Genomic DNA, 19379 nt, shown 5'->3' on the forward strand with positions numbered 1-19379 from the left:
GGCCGCCGGACAGGGGGCGGGGCCTCGTCGACCCCGTGACTGGCGGCGAGGTCGCGTGACGCGGGGCCGGGCCTCCCAAGATGGCGGTGTGCGTGGCGGTGATCGCCAAGGAGGTGCGTACGGGCGGTGGCCCCGACCCGCTCCGGAGCCCGGCGGCCGCCCGCGGGGGCCGGGAGAGCGGGCAGCGGACCCCCGGCGGCCCCGCCCGCCCTCCGCCCTCCTTCCACCCCGCCGGGCTCCGGAAAGACGCGCCCCAGGGCCTCCCCGCGCCGAGGGGGCCCGCTTCTGCCGCGGCCGAGGGCCGGCCCTGGGCGCCCCCGGCCTGGACCCCCGGAGCCCCGCCTGCTCCGCGCCCGGCCGTCCTCGTGCCCCGTGGGGTCCTGCTCCCCAGTCCGGCGGCCCACCTGTCTCCATCCCGCTCCCCCGCGCCCTCGCGCCCAGCCGACGGCCTCTCTCCGCGCAGCATCCGCGGTGCTGCTTTAGGAACAGAGCGTGCCCGGTCCCTGCCCAGAATCTCTCCGGCGGCTCCCCACTGCCTTAGGATGAGGCCCTTCTGAACGACCTGGTCGCCGCGCCCCTCTCCCCCCGCGTCACCGACACCTCCACTCCAGCCCCGACGGGCCTCTGCACCCGGAGCTCCTCGCCCCTCTCCCCCACCCTCCTTTCCTTCCCTCGCTACCGTAGATTTCATTTCATATGGAAGGTTGTTTCTGAATCCCAAGACTGAGCCGTGTGGCCGCCCCCATGCTTCTAACCTACAAAGCCTTGCTGGCCCTTCCGTGCCTTCTGCAAGACCAGGCTTGCGAGGGGGTCCTCCGGGGAAGCCCTACAAGTGCAGGCGTCTTAGCACAAGCTGTGTGTGACACGTTATTTATGGTCTGGTTTGCCCACTGCCTCCACCAGATGTCAGTCCCATTGGGGGAGGGATAGCGTTGAGTTGGTTGGATCTGTGCAGCGCCAGTGTGGGACAGAAGCAGTGAGTCGTGGCCCGTGGAGTCTCAGGAAGGTGCTGTGAACTCTGAGTTCAGGATGGTCAGAAATGGCTGTGCAGAGATGAAGGGAAGTTTCAGCTGAGCCTTGAGGGCTTCAGCGACGAGAGGCCAGTGTCTCTGCCAAGGCAAAGAGCTCACAGGAGGTGGAAGACTGGGAAACAGCCAGTGTTACAGGGCAGGAGGGGAGCCAGTGCCAGGACTGGGCATGACACAGCAGGTGAGTGACCTATCCAGGTGGCAGGGTCAGCTGTCAGGCTGCACTGAAACCCATTTTCTGAACTGTCTCCTCTCTGCTCACCTTAGTGATGCCTTCTTGCGGATAACAGGTAAACCTCCGTTTATTAGGCTGGGTCCACGTGGTAGTGGCCATAGCAGTTTGGATTGCTAAGCACTGGGTGGTGAGCGTGAGCATGAGTTCCCACGGCTAATTGGTGCCAGCCCACTGCCCACCCGGGTGCTCTGGGCCTTGTTTGCTAGTCAGCACACTGGGTGGGTTCCGGCCACGTCAGTCGTCGTCACCATTTCTTGCAGAATTACCCTCTCTACATCCGCAGCGTCCCCACAGAGAACGAGCTGAAGTTCCACTACATGGTGCACACGTCCCTGGATGTGGTGGACGAGAAGATCTCAGCCATGGGGAAGGCCCTGGTGGACCAGAGGGAGCTCTACCTGGGCCTGCTGTACCCCACAGAGGACTACAAGGTGTATCCTTCCTGGCCACGGGGCTGTCAGCAGGCAGGGTTTCCCTCTGGGGGTTCCACCTGTAGTGACGAGGTGTGCTGTAGGACCCAAGCTCCCGAAAGGCATCTTGTCAGGTCACTTGAAGAGAAGGGAGGGTGAGGGCTTCCAGCCTTCAGGGACTTCTGGCAGCTTGACGCTAATTAAGACCACACACCCCTTCCCCTATGATTGGGAGGATGACGTGCCAAAAGCCAAACTCAGACCACCTGGAGAACTGTGTGGTTTGTGCCCCCGAGGCTTCCCTTCTGTGCTTTCCTGGGGGGCCACCCCCTCTGAGCAAGGCAGGGTCCTTTCACTCACTTCATCACCAGCCCCGGCCACACAAGTCACTGTAAAAGTTTGACTTGTCCCTTGGGACAAATGACTTGAAACCCGTGGAGTTCACCGATGTTCCATAAGCAAGGACGTAGCTCACCCGCAGTGACGCTGACCTGGGAGGCCCTGTTCCACAAATTGGCAGCGGTTTGGATGCCTCCGGCGGGATTCACCTTATCTGTGAAAGTCCTGATTTTGCAGTTAACACTCCTGGGCTAGAAGTTGGTTCAGAAAGAGGTGAGACACCCGGAGGCTGGCAGGTCAGCTCTGGAGTTTGCATCAGGATGGGGCTCAGCCTCCTGCCCTTACTCTTCAGGCAGACACCAGAGGCTGCCCCAGGGGTGTCTCATCACACCGGTGGGGTCATGGCCCTCCCGCCATCGCAGGGTGGCCCAGCCCAAGGCACTTCTGTGACGTGGGGTTGTCAGTTTCTCCAGAGCAGCTTTGGAGCCTGGGGAGGTGCAGAGAGGGCCCGGCTCACTCTCCTCATGGTGGCTCTGGGTGTTGTGCTGTCACACGGTCCTGCTGTAGAGGCATGTTCCCTAACACGCTGTGCAGGTACGGCTATGTGACTAACTCCAAAGTGAAGTTTGTCATGGTGGTGGACTCGTCCAACACAGCGCTTCGTGACAATGAGATTCGCAGTGTGAGGATGGGTCTGCTGGTTGCCTGGCACTGTCTGTGTTCTGCTTTGTTCTGAAATGCCGGGAAGCCATATGCCTGGCAGTAGCTGCACGTGTGGGTGAATCCCAAACACAGTTGGTTTTGGTTTCAGATGTTCCGGAAGCTGCACAGCTCCTACACAGATGTGATGTGCAACCCCTTCTACAACCCGGGGGACCGCATCCAGTCCAGGTGGGCTGACGCCCTCGGGGGCTGCCTTTGCTGTGAGCCCATCTTGCTGGGGGCAGAGGCTCTGAGCCTGAGGAGGAAGGCCTTGGAAGTGATGGGCCCTGGTCAAGGCAGCAGGACTGTCTAAACTCTTACAGATTGTATGAAACAGAAGGGGTGTTGGGGACCAGGGCACCCATTTGGCTTCCCAGGTGCGCCCACAGGTCCTGGGGCAGCCTCATGGCCCAGAGTGAGAGTCCAGGAAGATGCAGGAGCTTCTGGGTGAGGCTGTCGGCTGCTGCCCGATTGTGTCTGATGCTGAATTTGGACTGTTAGGAAATGGGACTGCAGGAATCTTCCAGACAGCCTTCAGATAAGCTCAGACTCAGTATAGGGGTGTCCCAAGGTGCTTCCTAAAGTGCTCAGGTGCACAGACTCTAAAGCTGCCCCTGGGGCTTCCCTCCATCCCTAGATGTGGTTCCCAAGGGGCTCCTTATAGCTGGCAGGTGAGAGGACACCGCAGTGACCCAAGCTGGTGGCACCTTCCCTCAACTGTGACGCTGCATCTCGGGTCATCCTGGGTCCCAGCAGGGAGAAGCAGCCACTGCTAATGCAGAGCCCGGCGCCTCCGGGGCAGCTCCTCCCCAACCCCGGGGCTGAAGACCCTACCGGGAAGGAGGAGGCAGGAGACTTGGATTTTCACTGCTGGGTGTGGCTGGACGCACATCTTGGCCTCTGCCGAGTGTGCCTACCCGAGCCTGCAGAAGGAGCCTCCCGGGAGATGGGCGCTGCCGCAGGACCTGTCTGCCAGCCCGGCGAGGGGTGCAGGCCTGGGTCTGCTGCTCTGAGCCAGTCTCTCTCTGCAGGGCCTTCGAGAGCATGGTGACGTCCATGATGATACAGGTCTGTTGAGCGAAGACTGCTGCCCGTTGCTGGAAGAGAAGCGTTCTGTGCATAACCGTGTCATTAGATGTGTATTTATTAGCCTGTGCCCCTCCCTGAGCGTCGTGGATGAGCTGCTCGGAGGCAGGGCTGTGTGCACAGCTGAGCCGACTAAAGGTCTTTCTTGTAAGATAAGGTTTGGCTTTTGCCTTCTGTCAGCAGAGGGTTTAAACAAGGGAGTTTAACACGAGGCTTTTCAGGGAGGGGGCACAAGGCAGGGAGCCACCGGCCCCCTCGGCATGAAGGGCGGGGTGAGCAGGGTGGTGGGAGCCTGCGAAGCTTGGAGCCCTGAAGAGGCTGTGGCTGTGGGGTGGCAGAGGGTGGCACAGAAGGACAGGGCTGGCCCCTGCAGTGGCTCCCCAGGTGGGTGGTCTGTAAGGTGGCTGCCTGTGCCCAGAGGGGCCATGTGGGACGGCCCACCCGACTTCCCCAAGTGTGGGTGCACCTTCCTCTTTTTGCTCTGCTCTGGCCCAGCGTGTGGTGGGGGCGCCCCGGGGAGCCAGAAGCCTCATGTAAACGCAGGGTCTGCTCATGCTGCTTTCTGAGAACCAGCTCAGCCTGCAGGCACTCCTCCAGCTAGTGCGCCAGCCGAGGGGTCGGAGGTGAGCCCCCTTCCCTGCTGCCCACAGGCACCTGGCACGCTGGGGCTGGGGTTACGTCTGAAGAGGATCTGATGTAATGGGATTTCTGCATTCACCTTCCCCAGAAGCCTGCCCAGCCAAATCCAGATGACGGTTGTCACTAGTTGACCATGACTGAGGTGACAGCCCTTCCAGGATCCAGTGGCCCAGGTGCCATCACCCTTTGCCATTTAACATTGTGGCTGTAAAGTGGGAGAGGCCACGCACAGCTGGGTCTGAGCCCCACCCCGTAGTCTGCCCCAAGTTTTCAGGGTGGCTGGCTTTCCTGTGGTGGCAGCCCCACGAGAGCCGAGAGCCCCTCCCTGCCCTCTTAGTCACTAGGGAGAGGGCCTCTGGCCCGGAGTAGGGTGGCTCAGGCGCCCTTGGAGAGCGGTAAACGCTCAGCATGGTTGGCCAGCCAGGGGTTGCGACTGGGAGGTGGACTCCCTTCCCTGCTCATGAACAAAGTAGTGATTTCTTAAGTTTCAGAAGTAAAGAAAAAAAATGAGCTGATACAGTGTGTTAAAAACACAAGTCCCAGGTCCCCACCGTATGTCCCAGCGCAGGAGTAACTGGAAGCCCCAGAGGGGCTGAGGAGCCCCCAAAGCAGATGGGGGCCTGCTGCCAGCCGGCCTGAGGCCAGCCTCACATCTTGGGTTGGGTTTTAGTGATTAAGCTCTCCTGCCTGCTTAGTGGCCGTGTAGGGGCTGCAAGTTGCTGACCCAACATCCATTCTCCTTTGCTTCCGTACTAATAGAATCCTGGTGTTACTGGGGACAGGTAACCAGACAACAGATACTTCTATCCTCCACTGCACACGAGGGTAGGTAGTCATGGCATGTAAGTGGATAGCACTGGGAGGGTACTTGCAGGGAAGATCCTTGAAGAGGGGATTTTGCTGGCAGGTGGAGTACTTGTCTTTCATATTTTCTCTTCTTCCTGCCTAGAACTTAGATGTGATGGCTGGAGTTTAGGCAGCCATCTTGAGAACGTGGGAACAAGATTCATGCCCTAAGGTTGGGGGTGCAGAAAGCTAGAGGGAGCCTGGGTCTTTGCTGGTATACTAGCCATGGGCTGTTTATGTTCAGCTTTTTTTTTTTAATGTGAGAAAATAAACCCCTATCTTGTTAAAGTTATTGCTATTTGGATTTTTCTGTAGGTACAACCTGAATAACCCATACATGCTTGTTATGTGAGGGAGTTTTCACACATTGTTAGGAAGCATCCCCATTTTAAGCCAGCAGCCCTGTCAGGTGGTTGGCTCACATTACTTTTTTGCATTCCTAATCACCAGGCCGGCCTCAGGGCTACCTGCCTGCTTATCCCCTGCGTCCCCAGGGCTGAGTCCCATGGGGGCAGCTCCCAGTCAGCCGCTGGCTGTGAAATTAAAGGTGGTTTCTCTGTCTTCTGTGGCATCCCTCTGCCCCAGACCCGATGGGGAAAGGGGGCCTCCGTGATGGCTTTCCCTGGCTCTGATCGGTGGCTCACCGCTTGGAGCCTTGGCCACCTACATGGTGGCCACCAGGAGTGCGCTTCACCCTCCCTCCACCTCGGCCTGCTCAGTCCTGAAATGCAGGGAAGGGGAGGGCAGGGCTGCTGGGTCCACTCTCACGGTGGCCACTGGGCAGGGATCAGGAGAACTCTTCCCAGAAGGCATCCGCGGGCCGGCAGGAGATGCCTGCAGGTCCTTACGAAGGAGGCGGCGCCCAGGAGGAGCGCAGCGGGTGAGGCAGGACCGAAGTGAAGCCCACGGGGGAGGGAACCCGCCCAGGTTTTGAGCAGCAGGGCTGGTGTTACCTGTGCAGTGACCTCAGCTCAGAACCATGCTGGGGTGCGTGCCCCTAGCAACCCTTGCTGCCCATGGCCCGGGCCACGCACAAGATTCCAGGGCCAGAAGGCTCTGCCCTGAGCTGCTGGGTGGTCTTGGCCAGGTCCCCTGAGCGCAGCCCATCCTCCCACCCTCTCCAAGATGGGGTGGGAGGGTGTTAAAACAACAGAAATTTACTCTCACAGTTCTGGAGGCTGGAATCCGAAATGAAGGTGTTGGCAGGACTGGTTCCTTCTGGAGGCTCTGAGGGAGGGACCTTTCCAGGCCTCTCTCCAGCTTCCGAGGCTGCCAGCCAGCTGTGGGTCCACAACCTGCAGACACCCCTTTCCAGCTTCTGCCTCTGTCTCCGCACTGTCTTCTCTGGGCGTGTGTGTTGATTCAGGGCCCACCCAGATAATCTGGAACAATCTCATCCTGAGGTCTAATTTACATCTGCAAAGACCCTTCTTACAAATAAGGTCACATTCGCAGGGTCTGGGGTCAGGATGTGGAGTATTTTGAGGTGCTGTTAACCCACTACAAGGGCTGCGTTGACCCCAGATCACGGGGAGAGTGAAGCTGGCCTGGGGGAGGATGTCAAAGATGACTGTGGGCAGGGAGCAGAGAGGCAGCCCCTCCCCCAGGAAGGCTGTCTTCACTGGTGCTGCACAAGGGACTCAGGCTGGGGGCTGGCCACCTGTTCACTAGGGCCCAGGGCAGCCCCAAGCATGGCTGCAGGGGTTGACACATGGCACAGGTGGCGAGAGTTGCTGTGGGGGAGCCTGGGGACCGGGCACTCAGCCCCTGAACGCCAGAACCAAGGTATTTGCGCTGGGCCCCACGCTTCCTTCCCGCCTCTCGGCACCTGCAGGGAGAGAGCCACGTACCTGCTGCAGAGGGGACGCAGCGAGGAAAGGCCCCCTCTGCCTCAGGTTATGACGAGGGCCAGGCCCATACAGGTGCCGAGGTGCCCCCTCCTGCAGCGCCTCACAGGCGAGCTCTCGAGGTGCACTCAGGTGGGAGTGTGGGCCCCTGAGGCCGCCACGCCTGCCGTCGGCTGCAGCCTCCCTGGACACCCCCGCACATCCCCACACGGCCGCCGGCCATAAGCAGAGGTGGGCTGGGGCCTGGTCTCCAACCCACAGCCGTGTTGCAACCCCTGAGAAAGGTGGGACTGGCCGAGTCCAAGAAGCAGATAAAAGGTGAAGTCGCGTTTTAAAAAAATACTCAAGTTTAATAATTTATGTTACCATTAAGACATGTCTATTTTTCTTTAAAAGTTTTTGGTTGGACATCCCTGAGAGGGCCAACCCCGAGCTGACCCTGAAGAGCCGGGTGTGGCCTAGAGCTCTTTGGAGCCCCCAGGGGCACCGCCATGCCCGGCCCGCTCGCTTGTGCTTCGTGACTCCCGCCATGGCGTCTGGGCTGCCGTGAGGCTCCGGCAGCTACTCCGTGCTACATAAACGGCCCGTGTGGAGCACAGGGGTTCGCTCCTGACCCAGCCCCAAAGTCGGCCCGCCCTCCAGTATGGTGAGCGCCACGGAGAGACCTCCATGTGCCCTGGACGGTGGGGAGAAGGGAGGTGAGCCCCAGGCTCCCCCCACTCACCGGGTCCACCCCCAAGTCCTGAAGTGGGCCCCACCGTGGAGGCTGCGGCCAGGAAAGGGTCCTGCCCTGGTGCCTGGGTGTCCCCGGAGGCCCCCACGGTCTGTGGAGCTGATCCCCGGTAAGTTGGTCCGTTTGGGCAGCACCTGGGACCAAAGGCCGAGTCTAGCCCAGAAGACCCCCGTTCTCACACCCTTCTTCCCGCGGGGCCTCTGTCCAGACCCCGGGGCAGAGCCCAGGGCTAAGAACTGTCTCCATGAAGCTCTCCCGGGTTTCCCTGCCGCAGGCTCGCAAGCAGCACCTATCCAGTCGGTGCAGCTGGTTAGGGCCTCCAGGGCCCCCGACCCTAACTTGTTCCTGCCCTCCTCAAGACACCCGCATAGGCCTAAGCCGGCCGCACGGTCACGTGACCCGTCCTATCACACCAACATCTCTGCCTGCAGGAAAAACACCTTCCCTGGCTCGGGGCTGGAGCCTGTCCAGTGCCGACAGACTGGACCCCCACCCAGCACCTCTGCACGTGCCCAGAGACACGGTTTCTGGAGGAGGGTCAGGCAGGGGCACCAGTGTTCTTGGGCAAGTGCCCAGGCCCTTCCACAGCAGTGTCCCCTGGCCCCTTGGGGATTTTGGGTTTAGAAGCTCAGAACAGATCCCAGACACCCCAGGGTCCCAAGGTGCACAGTGACGCCTGGGGGACACTTGCCTTGATGACCCGGCCTCGGAAAATGCTGCTGTCCAGCCTCACAGCGGCCTGGGCGGAGCTCTGCGCGGCAAACTCTACGTAGGCATAGCTGGGGGTGGGAGTGCAGGTGAGGGCAAGGGCTGCCTGGCCACCTGTGCCCAGCAGTGTCCCTGCCCCAGGCCTTGCACTGACCCCTTGGGGCGTCCGGAGAACTTGTCGCACAGGATGGTGACCCGGTGGACCTCACCACAGTGGCTGAAGTAGGCCTCCAGCTCCTCGGCCGTGCCCCCGTAGTCCACCTGGCACAGGCAGGGCCCTGTGGCTCCTGCTGAGGCCCCACCCTCCTGGGCCCCCACAGCCCTTTTTCTTCTGGAAAGGTCCAGGTCCTGCCTCGCCCCTGCTGAGCTGGACTGGAGCCTGAGATGAGGGCCCCCGGTGCCAGGCGACCCCCAGTCTTCATTCGGCCTGTGCAGCTGCAGCTTTAGCAGTGAGACTCGCTGCCGGTGACTGGCCCCTGGGGGGTCTCCCGTGGGAATCCCGAATCCCATCTCCCGTGGGGAGGTCTGCCTGATGGCGCCTGCCCACGTTCCCTCCAGGGAGCAGCGCCCCGGCCCCGCCCTCCTCCTCCCCACGGCCCACGTGGCTCTGAGTTCGCCTTGCCATTAGGTGTCCGGTATTCCTGACCCAGGGCTGCAGGCAGGGCGCCCACTGAAAGGCCCTTTGCACTCCCCCGACTCACATTGCCCACGTAGATGGATCTGTGGTCGGCCTCCACCTTCTCCGTGGGGGTCCCAGGGCAGAGGCAGCCTGCAGAGAGAAAGCTGGGCTGGGGGCTCACAGGCAGTAGCTCCTGCAGCTGCTGAGGGCAGGCCCCTCCTTGCTCCCGGCAGGGTGAGGGGGTCACACCTGGGATCGTTGGACTCACTGTGTGCCTGCCCTGTGTCAGGTGGCGCGTGTCGAGACTACTGGGCTCTGCCCGTGTTCCCTGCAGCAGCCAGTGGCCCCCCGACCGAGGGGACAGGGCCCACCCACAGGGAAGGGTCGGTCTGGCCCGCTGGCTCCTACCTGTCTCGGGGCTGAGCAGCTGCCTGGTCAGCGCGGCCTTGGCCCTGGTGCCCTCCTCTGCCCCCGCCCGGCCCTGGGCCTGATCCATGGCCCACAGCTTCGGCCTGGTGGCCTGCAGCTCCTGCCAGCACATGCCCCGCTGAACCCAGAGGCAGCGCAGCATCCAGGGTCCTCCAGGGGAGGGCAGAGGGCAGTCCCAGCCCCTCAGGGACACACGCTGGAAGGCCCCATGGACGCAGGTCCCAGGCCACCCCCAGTGGGGCTCCATGGGGCGTTACCTGGTCAGGAACGGGGCCCGCGGCCAGGCCCTCCCTCTCCAAGAGACAGCAGGGAGCCCGCATCCTCCTCCTCCCCCCCCGCCCCTCCTCCCTCCTGTCCCCGCCCCCTGGCCCTAGAGGGCTCTTCTCGGTGGTGCTCCAGGCCCCCCAGCCCTGGGCCTCAGGGTCTGAGGAAGCCTTCTGCAGCCAAGCCTCACTGGGGGGTGGGAAGAGAGCGCAGCTGGGGAATGGCCACATGTCGGCGGAACGCAACGCAGGCCTCCTGCCCTCACCTCCGCGCCCGCCGACCTCGCCCTCCCGGGTTTTAAGCCCTCCCCCAGGCCAGCTGCTCCCACTCGAGTGTTTAGAAGGCCCCCTGGCTGGGCTCAGGCTGCCGGCCCCGGCTTCTGGGCCCTGAGGGGTCAGGGGCTGCCAGACCTCTGCCCCCCTCTCCTCCCCCCTCACCTGGACAGGCGCCTCGTGGTGGGCGGTGGGCAGTGATGCTGACGTAGAGCCCCGGAGGGCCTCCCTGTGTGAGTTCAGCCACACTGGCCATGAAGCCTGAGCCCGGTGTGACGGCCCAGGAAGCCCTTGGGGTGTCCGGGCCACACACCTCGCTCGGCAGGACACCTCCGGTGGTCGGCCACATAAGGAGGACGCAGGTGTGAGCAAATCACCTGAGCATGCAGAAGTGGGAAGGATGGCACGTGGGCCCAGAGCCGGCCTCCTGGAGGAGGTGATATTTGAGCGGGTCCTGGGGGACCCAGAATGGCCTGGGTGGAGGGAACAGCTGAGCCAAGGCCTGGAAGGGGGAGAGCTGGGTGTGTGCCCCAGAGGTGGGTCCCGGGCCAGAGGGGGCCACCTCTGTTCCTCCCTGACCCCTAAGTCTCCACGGCCCGCCCATCCCCCACCCATCCTGAGGCCGCTTTCAGGTGGGAGCCGCTTAAATGAAGCCGGAAACGCCCTGGCCTCACAGCACATGTTGATTCTGTGCAGATCTGGGTGCAATGGATCCTGTGGGCTGGAAGGCAGCTTGCAAAGTGCCTGGCTTCTGCGTGGGGTCCCTGCCCCTCGCTCTGGGCCTGGAGGGGCCTGCCGACCTGTGCCCGGTGAGCCAGGCTCAGTCTTGGTGGGGCCCCTGCCGCACGGTTTCCTTTCTCCTGATGCGGGCATGGGGAGCCCCTGGGCTTGTTTGCCTACGCAGCCCACAGCCCACCCTCCAGGCCACAGCTGGCAGGTCCAGGCTGGGAAGTTGGAATTGGAGGAGTTTCAGACTGTGGTGAAGCAGGATTGTGAATACGGGAGCCGGGGCAGCCCGTCCACCTGCCTGGGGGGGGGCTTGTGGCACCTGCTTCCTGGGCTGACAGCCCCTTTCCCAGCTCCACCTGGCTCTGCTCTCACCTTCAGAGGCTGAACTGAAGGCAGCCTGGTCCCCTCTGGCCCCCGAGGAAGGGCTGCCCCTGGGCAGCCTCTCTCAGCCTGGAAAAAGGGAGACCTGTCCCAGGTCAGGCTTGGCCCAGTCCTCACGGCCGCCCAGCTGCCACAGCTCCCCAGATGCAGGCCCCCTGCCCTGGACATGCCCTCTCTCCTGTCTCCACACGACCGCCCACTCTTACCCGTGTGTGACTCCAGGGGCACTCTTGCCACCGGGCTCTGCTTCCAAGAAGCCCCGTTGCTCCTTCCTCTTCTGGGCACCGTGCCGGGCCTCGGCCAGGATGGAGCGCCTCGAGGGCAGCGTCGTGTCTGCCATGAGGACACATTGGCCAGAGCCCGGCCGGGTGAGGATGAAGTGGAGCTGTGGCCTTTCTCCGAGACAAGGCGGCCAGGTCCCTCCTTCCTGTGTGGATGGGGTGCGCAGAGGGCCTCTGGCCTGGGCCCTTCCCTCCGCCCCCCTGTGGTAGGCGGGACGCCACAGTGCTGTGCCCAGGCCAGGAGCCAGCTGCGTCAGGCCTGGCCCCGCCAGCCTGCCTCTGAGCTCAGACCTCTGCGATGGAAAAACGTGGCCACCCTGCTCCGGGCTGAGACTGCTGACACGCCAGCGCTGGGGCTCCCGCCAGCCGCCTGGCGTGGGGACAGGCCTGCCTCCGCACTGGCCTTTCCGATGATGCTTTTCAGAATACGCCATGTTCCAAGCTGGCGTCCGAGTATTAATAACGCTGCTTCCTCCCAGGGCGGCCAGTAAACCGGGAGCACCAGTCCTGGGCATGGGTTCTGGACAGGAGCCTCCTGGGCTGCGGCTGTGCAGCCTGGCAATTTGGGGTCAAGGGCCCCCTTCAGGGCCTCAGGGGGGTGTCAGCCCTAACCTAGGCAGTGGGGCTCAGGGTTTCAAAGCCATGGGGTCACCTGGGGTCCAGGGTGGCCCAGATCACCTTGTGGCAAGAACAGAGGAGGTTGTGGGTGGACGAGCCAGGGGTCATCAGCACACGGCCCCTCCACACCCCAACTGTGGGCCCTGCGTGTGCACCCCACCGGCACGGCATCTCCTGTGTGGCACTGAGGGATCCTCCAGTGTGATTCTGGTGAATAAACCCAAGGAGAGGCATGGCCTGTGACCACAAACGGGCTGCTGCTTCCAAGAAGCCCCCATTACTACACGACACACAGAGAGCTGGTGGGATCTGAATTGTGATGCTGCCCTGCACCAGGTCACACAGTGCATTGGGGGCACGGGGAGGGCGACATGCTGCAGACCCCACGCAGCGCCCTGGGGACACCTGCCACAGGAAAGCGACCCACACTTGGTCCAACTCCTTCCGGGGAATTAAAGTGGGAATGGAGGTCAGCCCAGTCCCCCACAGGACATGCCAGGCTGGGCCCTGGGCCCAGCCCCCTGGTCCACCAGGGGCGCAGTGGGTGAGCGGGCTGGCTGGGTCCCTCGTCCGGCGGGGAGCTGGGGCACCTGAGGCCTTTGTGCTCATATTTAAGCCAGGCTCCAGGTTGTGCCCCAGTGCTGTGTTACTGCTATAGGGGTCTTGGGGTGGCACTCCAGGGCCGGCTGAATTGAAACAGGAGGAACAGCATCACAATAGAGCTTTCTGGAAGTGCAGGGGCCCCGGCAGGCTGCCATCACAGACCTCCAGTCCCCCCAGGGCCTGTCCAGGTGTCCTAGGAGCAGAGGCCCCGAGTCAGGGTGCTTGTGTCCCCCCAGCTTTCATGCCCATCTGCCTCCTACAGGCAGGGCAGCAACCCAGCGCCTTGCTCCCAGCCCCATTCTGGAAAATGCCCGTGTGGCGGGTGGAAGGGCCACAAGGGTTAGGGAGGGCTGGATGGGGGGCCCAAGCTGGGCTGCCAGGGTCCCAGAGACCACCACCACCAGCTGAACACAGCCTGTTCCAGCCACCTGGGACCCTAGGATGGAAGGCAGGAGTGGGACAGAACAAACCACCGGCAGCCAGGGGGCTGGGTTCGTTCTTCTCCTTCCCCTCCTTTCCTGGGGACACCTTCTCTGGGCAGTGACTGCTGGAGGTGAGAAGGGAGGGAGGCCCTGCCCCACGACATTGGGGTCTCACCAGGGAATGTGCTCACCCTGACTGGTGGCCCTGGTCACAGGGCCCCTGAGCAGGTGTGGGCTGCCTCCCAACACACACTCCTGGCCCCTGGCCACCACCCCTGCTGGGCGGGCGCGGGACGGCCAGAGCTGTTGCTAGGGCACTAGTCCAGTCTGCCCAAAATGCCTGCTGCTGAGCCTTATGTGTCCTTGCAGCAGGCTGGGACCAGCGGCTGGGCCACAGGAGGGGCTGCCGTGACCATAGGCAGGTTCCTGTAGGCTTGTTGGGGTCATGGGAGGATTCGAAGCACCTTGAACCTTTGGGTCACTGAGGGAGTTGGTGACATTACTGTGGGCTCAGTGCCTGGAGAGGTGGATGGCGTGGACAGGCTGGGGCATGGCCGTGTGGGTAGATAGGAGAATGGACAGGCAGTACCTGCGTGGTGTGTAGAGTGCAGGATGGTGGAGATTGGTGGATGGGTGGAAGGGTAATGGGGCAGGATGGGATCGAATGGTACCTGGGACACAGTGACGGAGGGACAGACGGACGGTGGGTGGGTGGGTGGTGAATGTATTGCCAGATGACTAAGTGGTCAGATGGATGAATTGATAAGAGAATCAAGAAATAATTTTAGATGGATTAGTGAGCTGGGCAGAATAATGGCCGGACATGCTGGCTAGAGTGAGCCGGGACCGGCAAGATGGGAGGATGACAGACAGGGCTTTGGTATCATTTTGAAGATACGTTTGGGAAAATTGGCAAACAGGAAAATGCTGGGGCTAGTCCCGATCTCTCTCCACCCTGTCATGAGCATAAAAGCCAAACCAACACCTCTACCCCAACCACTGAACTTCTCAGCCTTGACGAGTGACGCCCCCCATGCCAAGTCCATAGGGCAGCCCTTTCCTGGGAAGCCTGCTGCTCATGTCCTACGGCCCTCACCCTCCTGGACCCATGAGGCTTTCTCTGGCTTCTCTCTCTCTGCCCCTGGTAACACCCAAGGCTTCCCCTTAGTCCTGGTGAGCCATGGAGACGGGGACCCTCTATTCAAGTGGGGTCTGGGGTGTGCCAGCCTGTGGCATGTGGAATGGGAGGCACTGGTCCTTGTTAATAGACCCCCTCCCCTGGACACCACCGAGGGGTGGTGACATGTCCTAAGAGAAAGGACAGCCTGGGTCCAGGGCAGGATGGAAAACGGGCAAGAGGGGTCACATGCAGGGGACTTTCCACATGGGGTGAGGGGGCCCGGTGCCAGCATCCATATTGCCACCCCTGTCTCCCCATCAGCCCCGATTTGGACCCGTGGGCTGGGGGCTCCAGCTGTCCCCCGGCCCACCCATTACAGCTTTGGCCCAGGTCGGGAGAGTGAAAGCTGCTGCCCAGTTTGATTTTGGGGGAGGGAGGCTCTTCAAGCAGCTGCACCTCACAGGGCTTTTGGGTCACTGGCGTTTCCAACCGTAGTGGTGGCTGGGGGCGGGGGCCCTGGCAGGCTGCACTTCTGGGCAGTGGTCTGTAAGCTCAGGAGGCTGCAGGGCAGGAGGCAGACACCCCTTGTCCACCATGTGGACGGGCAGGTGTGCGCCGCAGGTTCCGCCAGCAGGTCAGCTCCCAGGAGAGCAGGCCTGCCTCCACGCCTCCTCCCCAAAGCCACCAGGCCGTTTGGTTCTGATGTGGGGTCTTTGGCTTGAGCACAGTGACCAACAGGGATGCCAGTGCCCAAGGCCAGCAGGGGCCCAGTGCCTTCCCCAGGCCTCCCTGGATAGAAGGAGCTGCTGGGCTTCAGCTGACCCAAGACGCACCTGCCAGGAACTCCCTCCACCCAACCGCACTCCATCCTCTGCTCTCACAGCCCCCACCCCACCCTGCTGCCATCCCCTGATCTTGGGGGTGTGCTGGGCCAGTGGGGGCTCCACCCATTGGCCTGTGCCTGTCCTCCATGCCAGGCTCTGCAGCCCCTGCGAGTAGCCACTGCTTGTATGTGGTGCACAGTGTGGGACCACAGGGGAAGGTGGCCTTTGGTGGCTGCTGGAGGCACCTCTTCCCAACAGCTGGGGTGGGAGGGGCTGCCCCACCTCAGACCCTCACCCAGAGGCTGGTCTGGCCGAACACAGCCATGGGCCAACATGCTACTGTCCCTGGTGGGCCTGGTGGGTAAACAGAGGCCAGCAGAGCAAAGCGCAGGGTCTCCGGGTGAGGTGGGGGCTCTTCCGAGACCTGCCTGGGATGGCGGCCCCTCCCCAGCCTTGGCAGGGGCCGATTCAGCAGGGGCACGCGACCTCACTGCCCTGACCCCAGCATGCCCGGGCAGAGGCCCCGCAGGCCCCGGGTCAGAGCACACCCTCATGGGAGTGGGTCCAAGAGCGCCCACCCTGGAGAGGCAACGGCCGTCAGGGCGGCAGTGCCTGGGGACTGCTGGAGGCCCCTCTGCCCCAGCGAGAGCCCATGCCCCAAGCTGGTCCTTGCTCTTCCAAACCCCCCAAAAGCAAACCTCTGGGAGGCTGGCAGACCCGTGGCCTGGGGCAGTGCGGGGTGGCTGGACCCTGGGGACTGTTCTGGAGGGTGGGCTCTGGCCGCCAGGCGCGGTGTGGGACAGCACCTGTCTGTGGCAAATGGACACAAGCCTTCAACAGAGAATGAATGCTCACAACTCTGATAAAACAACAGCAAACATGTCTGGGGCTCCCCGTAGAGCCACAGTTCAGAATCCTTTGAAAATCTATTTCCCAAACTTTACATACTTCTGCAGTTTCTTTTAAATTTTTTTTTATTTGGCGAGCATCTCTTCTTTATTGTCATCATGAACATCATTATTTGGACCTCTGCAAGGACTATATACATTCACATTAACGTTTACTGCTGACTCCCCGCCTCTCGGCAGAGCCCCCGGGAGCCCGTTTCAGTGGCTGGCCGCTCCTGTATTGCACTGCAGGCCTGGGGACTTCTCGACAAGAAACGCCAGGTCGGGAACCATGAACGCTGTCGGCTCTCCCGCCGAGTACCGCCACACGGTCCTGATATTTTATTCCTCCTGGAGATCGCTAGAGGAGTGGGGTGGGGGCGTGGGGGGTCTGAGAGAACCCCCTGAGGAGCGGCTGACTGGAAACGCGGGGTATGTACAGTTGACCAGGTCTCAAAGTGCGGCCAGGGTGGCCCGCTCTTGTGTGTGGTTTTCTCCTTTTTCTGCAAAAGTGTGAAGAAAGGACGCTGGGGCGGGCGGGTGAGCGGGCAGGTGAGCCACGGGCACAGAGGTAGAGGAGGGGCTCGGAGAGGCGGAGTTAGCTACGGGCGCAGCTGTGTCTTCTCCTGTTTGCAAAGCAGTCAGAAATCAGCCCAGAAGATTGTCGCAGTTCGTTCCGTTCGGATTGTGCTCAGGAGGGACATGTCAGCACTTTTTCACGAGTGGGAAAGAGGAAGTGTGGTGAAGGCTCACAGAGGGCGTGAGCACAGACGGGGGTCTCCCTGTTCCCGAGCAGGCGCGGCCGTCTGGAGGAGGGAAACAAAGGCCAAAGGCTGCTTCTGGTCCGCAAACTCCTGAACGCCAGGAAGTGGACCAAAGTGAGAGAGAAGACAGACATCCGGGCAAACCCGAGCAGAGGGGGGAGCAGAAATGACTTTGGCAGCGAGAAAACATTTTGGATTTCGACATCTGGGGTCTGCTTTTTGGATTCCTTTGGACCAGAGGCATGTCCGGCGTCCTTGGCTGGCTAGCTGGCAAGGTAGTTTACAGGTAGGCGTCCTTTGCTTTTTCTTAAATAAACTTTTTTTTGGATTTTTTTACTTAAAGCCAAAGAGTTTGACATTACAGGACAAATAATCTGAAACCAAAATGCTTCTTGAGTTGGAAATTGAAATCTTTCTTACCGTCTTCACCGAATCAGCCACACGACCTTTGTGGTGGTTTCAGTGACATGGTGGCTCAGATCTCCGGCTATAAAATAACGGTTCTCCTTTTCCCTTTTTAATTGGGGAGGGAAAAAAAACCCAGTTTTCTTTGTCCACGTCTGAGTCCTTCTTTTGCCACAAAAGCTCCCAAAATTCTTCACTGAAAATATAAGCCACTGAACAACTAGATTATTTTTCCCATTTTTTCCCAAAAGAAAGTGTGTAAAAGTCATAGAAAAATGAGAGAGAGAGAGAGGTGCAGCGGTGGATGGAACAGCCACCTTGGTCTGCTGTCTAAAGCTTGGTGGGAGGTCCTGAGGGTGCTCCCGGAGGTCGGGGGTCGGAGGTCATCCCGTGAGGCCGGCAGGTAGCTGAGGAAGGTGCATTGAATGCCATTTTTGCTGGTTCTGGGTTCTTTTGGAGACAAGCAGTAGTAGCGGCTCCATCGGTCGGTCCCGGGGTGGGCGTGGCATCTGTGGGCCAGGTTTTGGGGTCTGGAAGGGTCAGTGGGGTGCAGCGTCCAGAGGGCCAGGGGGGCCCGGGGAGCCAGGCCGGGAAGACCCTGTGTTGCTGGCCTCGCTGGGGCTGGCGGCACCCCCGGGCAGGCAGGGGCCCAGGCTGCTGGTGGCGTCGGGCTGTCCGGGCACTGAGTCAGCTGCCAGGGCCGTGGGGCCCTGCAGGCCCTGGCCGCACACGTGGTGGTGCCTCTCCCAGTCCTTGTGCTGGCAGAAGGAGCCACAGTAGCGTGCCGCGTTGCAGCCACTGCACGTCTCGCTTGCCTTTCGCCCGCAGTTCCAGCAGCTCTGGGTGGGGGGAGATAGTCAGGGCTGGGCCAGTGGCCACCCCAAATCCCCGAGTAGCCAGCCCAGCCACGGAATGGGGATGCACACACTCCAAACCAACCTGCTCACACCCAGCACACAGGGCCATCACGCAGGCACTACAGCTCGTGCATGGGTGACCTCGGTGGACACAGCCACCCGTTGTTGGGGGACAAGCTCTCACTATTGCGTCTCACAGCTGTAGCCACCCCAGAGAGGTTCACCGGTGCCTATAGGACCACAGGGTCCTCTCCCTTCCCGGAAGTGCTCCTGGCATCACTAGGGCTCCAGTACCACAATGTGGCAGCCCCAGTGGGGTGCAGACTGCCGGGCTCTGATGTGAGGTGCACAGCCAGGCCTGCCCTGGGCATGTCCTTCACCTGCCACTGGACCTCTGCTCACTTTCTATGGAATGGGCGGTCACCTCGGCTGCCTACATGAGCAGCGGGTGGACAGGGGTACGGGCGGAAGGCAGGAAGGCCGGAGGCGGCAGCTGGGCTCTCGGACAGGGAAGCCCTGCCCCACCCAGGAGAACCTCTGTGGCCTTCAAAGCCTCTTAGACCCCAGCACCTCCTGCTGTCCCCCTGCTGGGCCCCCAGCCTCCATGTGGTCCTCACTGCCAGGCACCTAGCCCCTCTCCTGGCCTTGGTGGGGATGGCACTGCGCCCCCAGGTTCCTGAATGGCTCGCTGACCTCCCCAGGACTCCTGCCCAGCATCCTCCCTCCCTCCCTACACAAGTCCATGGCCTGAGATGCCACATGCCACGTGTGGACCCTCCCCCCTAGGAGGCCTGCTCTGTGGATCTGCCCCCAACCCGTTTCTCCGGGGCAGAGGCTGCTGGGAGCTGGTGCAGAGCCCGCGAGCTGACCAGGAAGCCGGCTTTTCCTCCTGCCCTCAGGCTGGCTCTTCCCCAGGGATGGTCCTGGGGCCCCCAAGAAGGGTCTTTCCCTCTCTCTGACCTCATTGCTGCCCAAGTCCTTCTCGGACAAGGAAGAAAAGGGGTCCCCAGGGCCCTTGTGCACCAGCCTGTTGGTCCCAGCCTGGCCTCCTGGATGCCCCTCCCATGTGGACGCCAATGCCAGGAGCAGAGGAGGTGCCCTGGGGCCACTGTGTCCCCCGTGTCAGGCCAGGGAACACGGCTGTGGCGCCTGCCAGCCTAGGTTTGAGTGACAGCCCTGCCCCTTCCTAGGTCACGACCCAGAGCAAGCCACACACCCTCTGGGGCCTCAGTTCCCTCACCCACACAAGGGGCGCCCACAGGACCTGCCTCACCAGGCCCTGTCGGGTCAAGAGGCTCCAGGGCTCCTGGGCTGCTCCAGGGCATGAGGCT

The 19379-nt window shown here is 61.8% G+C and overlaps 3 protein-coding genes across 11 annotated transcripts in view; 1 reads left to right on the plus strand and 2 right to left on the minus strand.

The window, feature by feature from the left end:
- The first annotated feature begins 6 nt into the window (after nt 1–6).
- On the plus strand, nt 7–5577 carry TRAPPC2L (trafficking protein particle complex subunit 2L). 5 transcript variants are annotated; one of them, XR_012126725.1, is made up of 7 exons: nt 8–113; nt 1524–1696; nt 2607–2694; nt 2824–2903; nt 3746–4423; nt 4528–4612; nt 5199–5577. XR_012126725.1 is itself a non-coding variant. In XM_036993786.2 (5 exons), the coding sequence occupies exons 1-5, from the start codon at nt 81–83 to the stop codon at nt 3488–3490; spliced, it is 513 nt and encodes a 170-aa protein (XP_036849681.1). In that variant the 5' UTR covers nt 7–80; the 3' UTR covers nt 3491–3739. The 5 variants fall into 5 exon arrangements, 2 of the variants coding, with proteins under 2 accessions (XP_036849681.1, XP_036849682.1); XR_012126724.1 differs by having other exon boundaries at nt 3746–4612; XR_012126723.1 differs by having other exon boundaries at nt 4528–5577.
- A 1861-nt stretch (nt 5578–7438) lies between these two features.
- PABPN1L (PABPN1 like, cytoplasmic) lies at nt 7439–11801 on the minus strand. The gene is made up of 8 exons (XM_073226124.1): nt 11474–11801; nt 10323–10534; nt 9601–9721; nt 9275–9342; nt 8728–9008; nt 8557–8644; nt 7891–7999; nt 7439–7808 (listed from the first exon to the last, which is right to left on the minus strand). Exons 3-8 carry the CDS (start codon nt 9686–9688, stop codon nt 7591–7593), a joined length of 852 nt encoding a protein of 283 aa, XP_073082225.1. The 5' UTR covers nt 9689–9721; nt 10323–10534; nt 11474–11801; the 3' UTR covers nt 7439–7590.
- Nucleotides 11802–16091: 4290 nt separating this feature from the next.
- The window catches only part of CBFA2T3 (CBFA2/RUNX1 partner transcriptional co-repressor 3), an 80516-nt gene continuing 77228 nt past the window's right edge, over nt 16092–19379 (minus strand). For all 5 annotated transcript variants that reach the window (XM_036993844.2, XM_036993845.2, XM_036993848.2 and 2 more), the window contains one exon: nt 16092–18030. In XM_036993844.2, coding sequence (XP_036849739.2) covers nt 17731–18030 — 300 coding nt within the window. In that variant the 3' untranslated portion in view covers nt 16092–17730. The remainder of the gene's footprint in view (nt 18031–19379) is intronic.

This window comes from Manis javanica, chromosome 17, assembly GCF_040802235.1.
Source record: "Manis javanica isolate MJ-LG chromosome 17, MJ_LKY, whole genome shotgun sequence".
In the NCBI taxonomy this organism is placed as follows: Eukaryota; Metazoa; Chordata; class Mammalia; order Pholidota; family Manidae; genus Manis; species Manis javanica.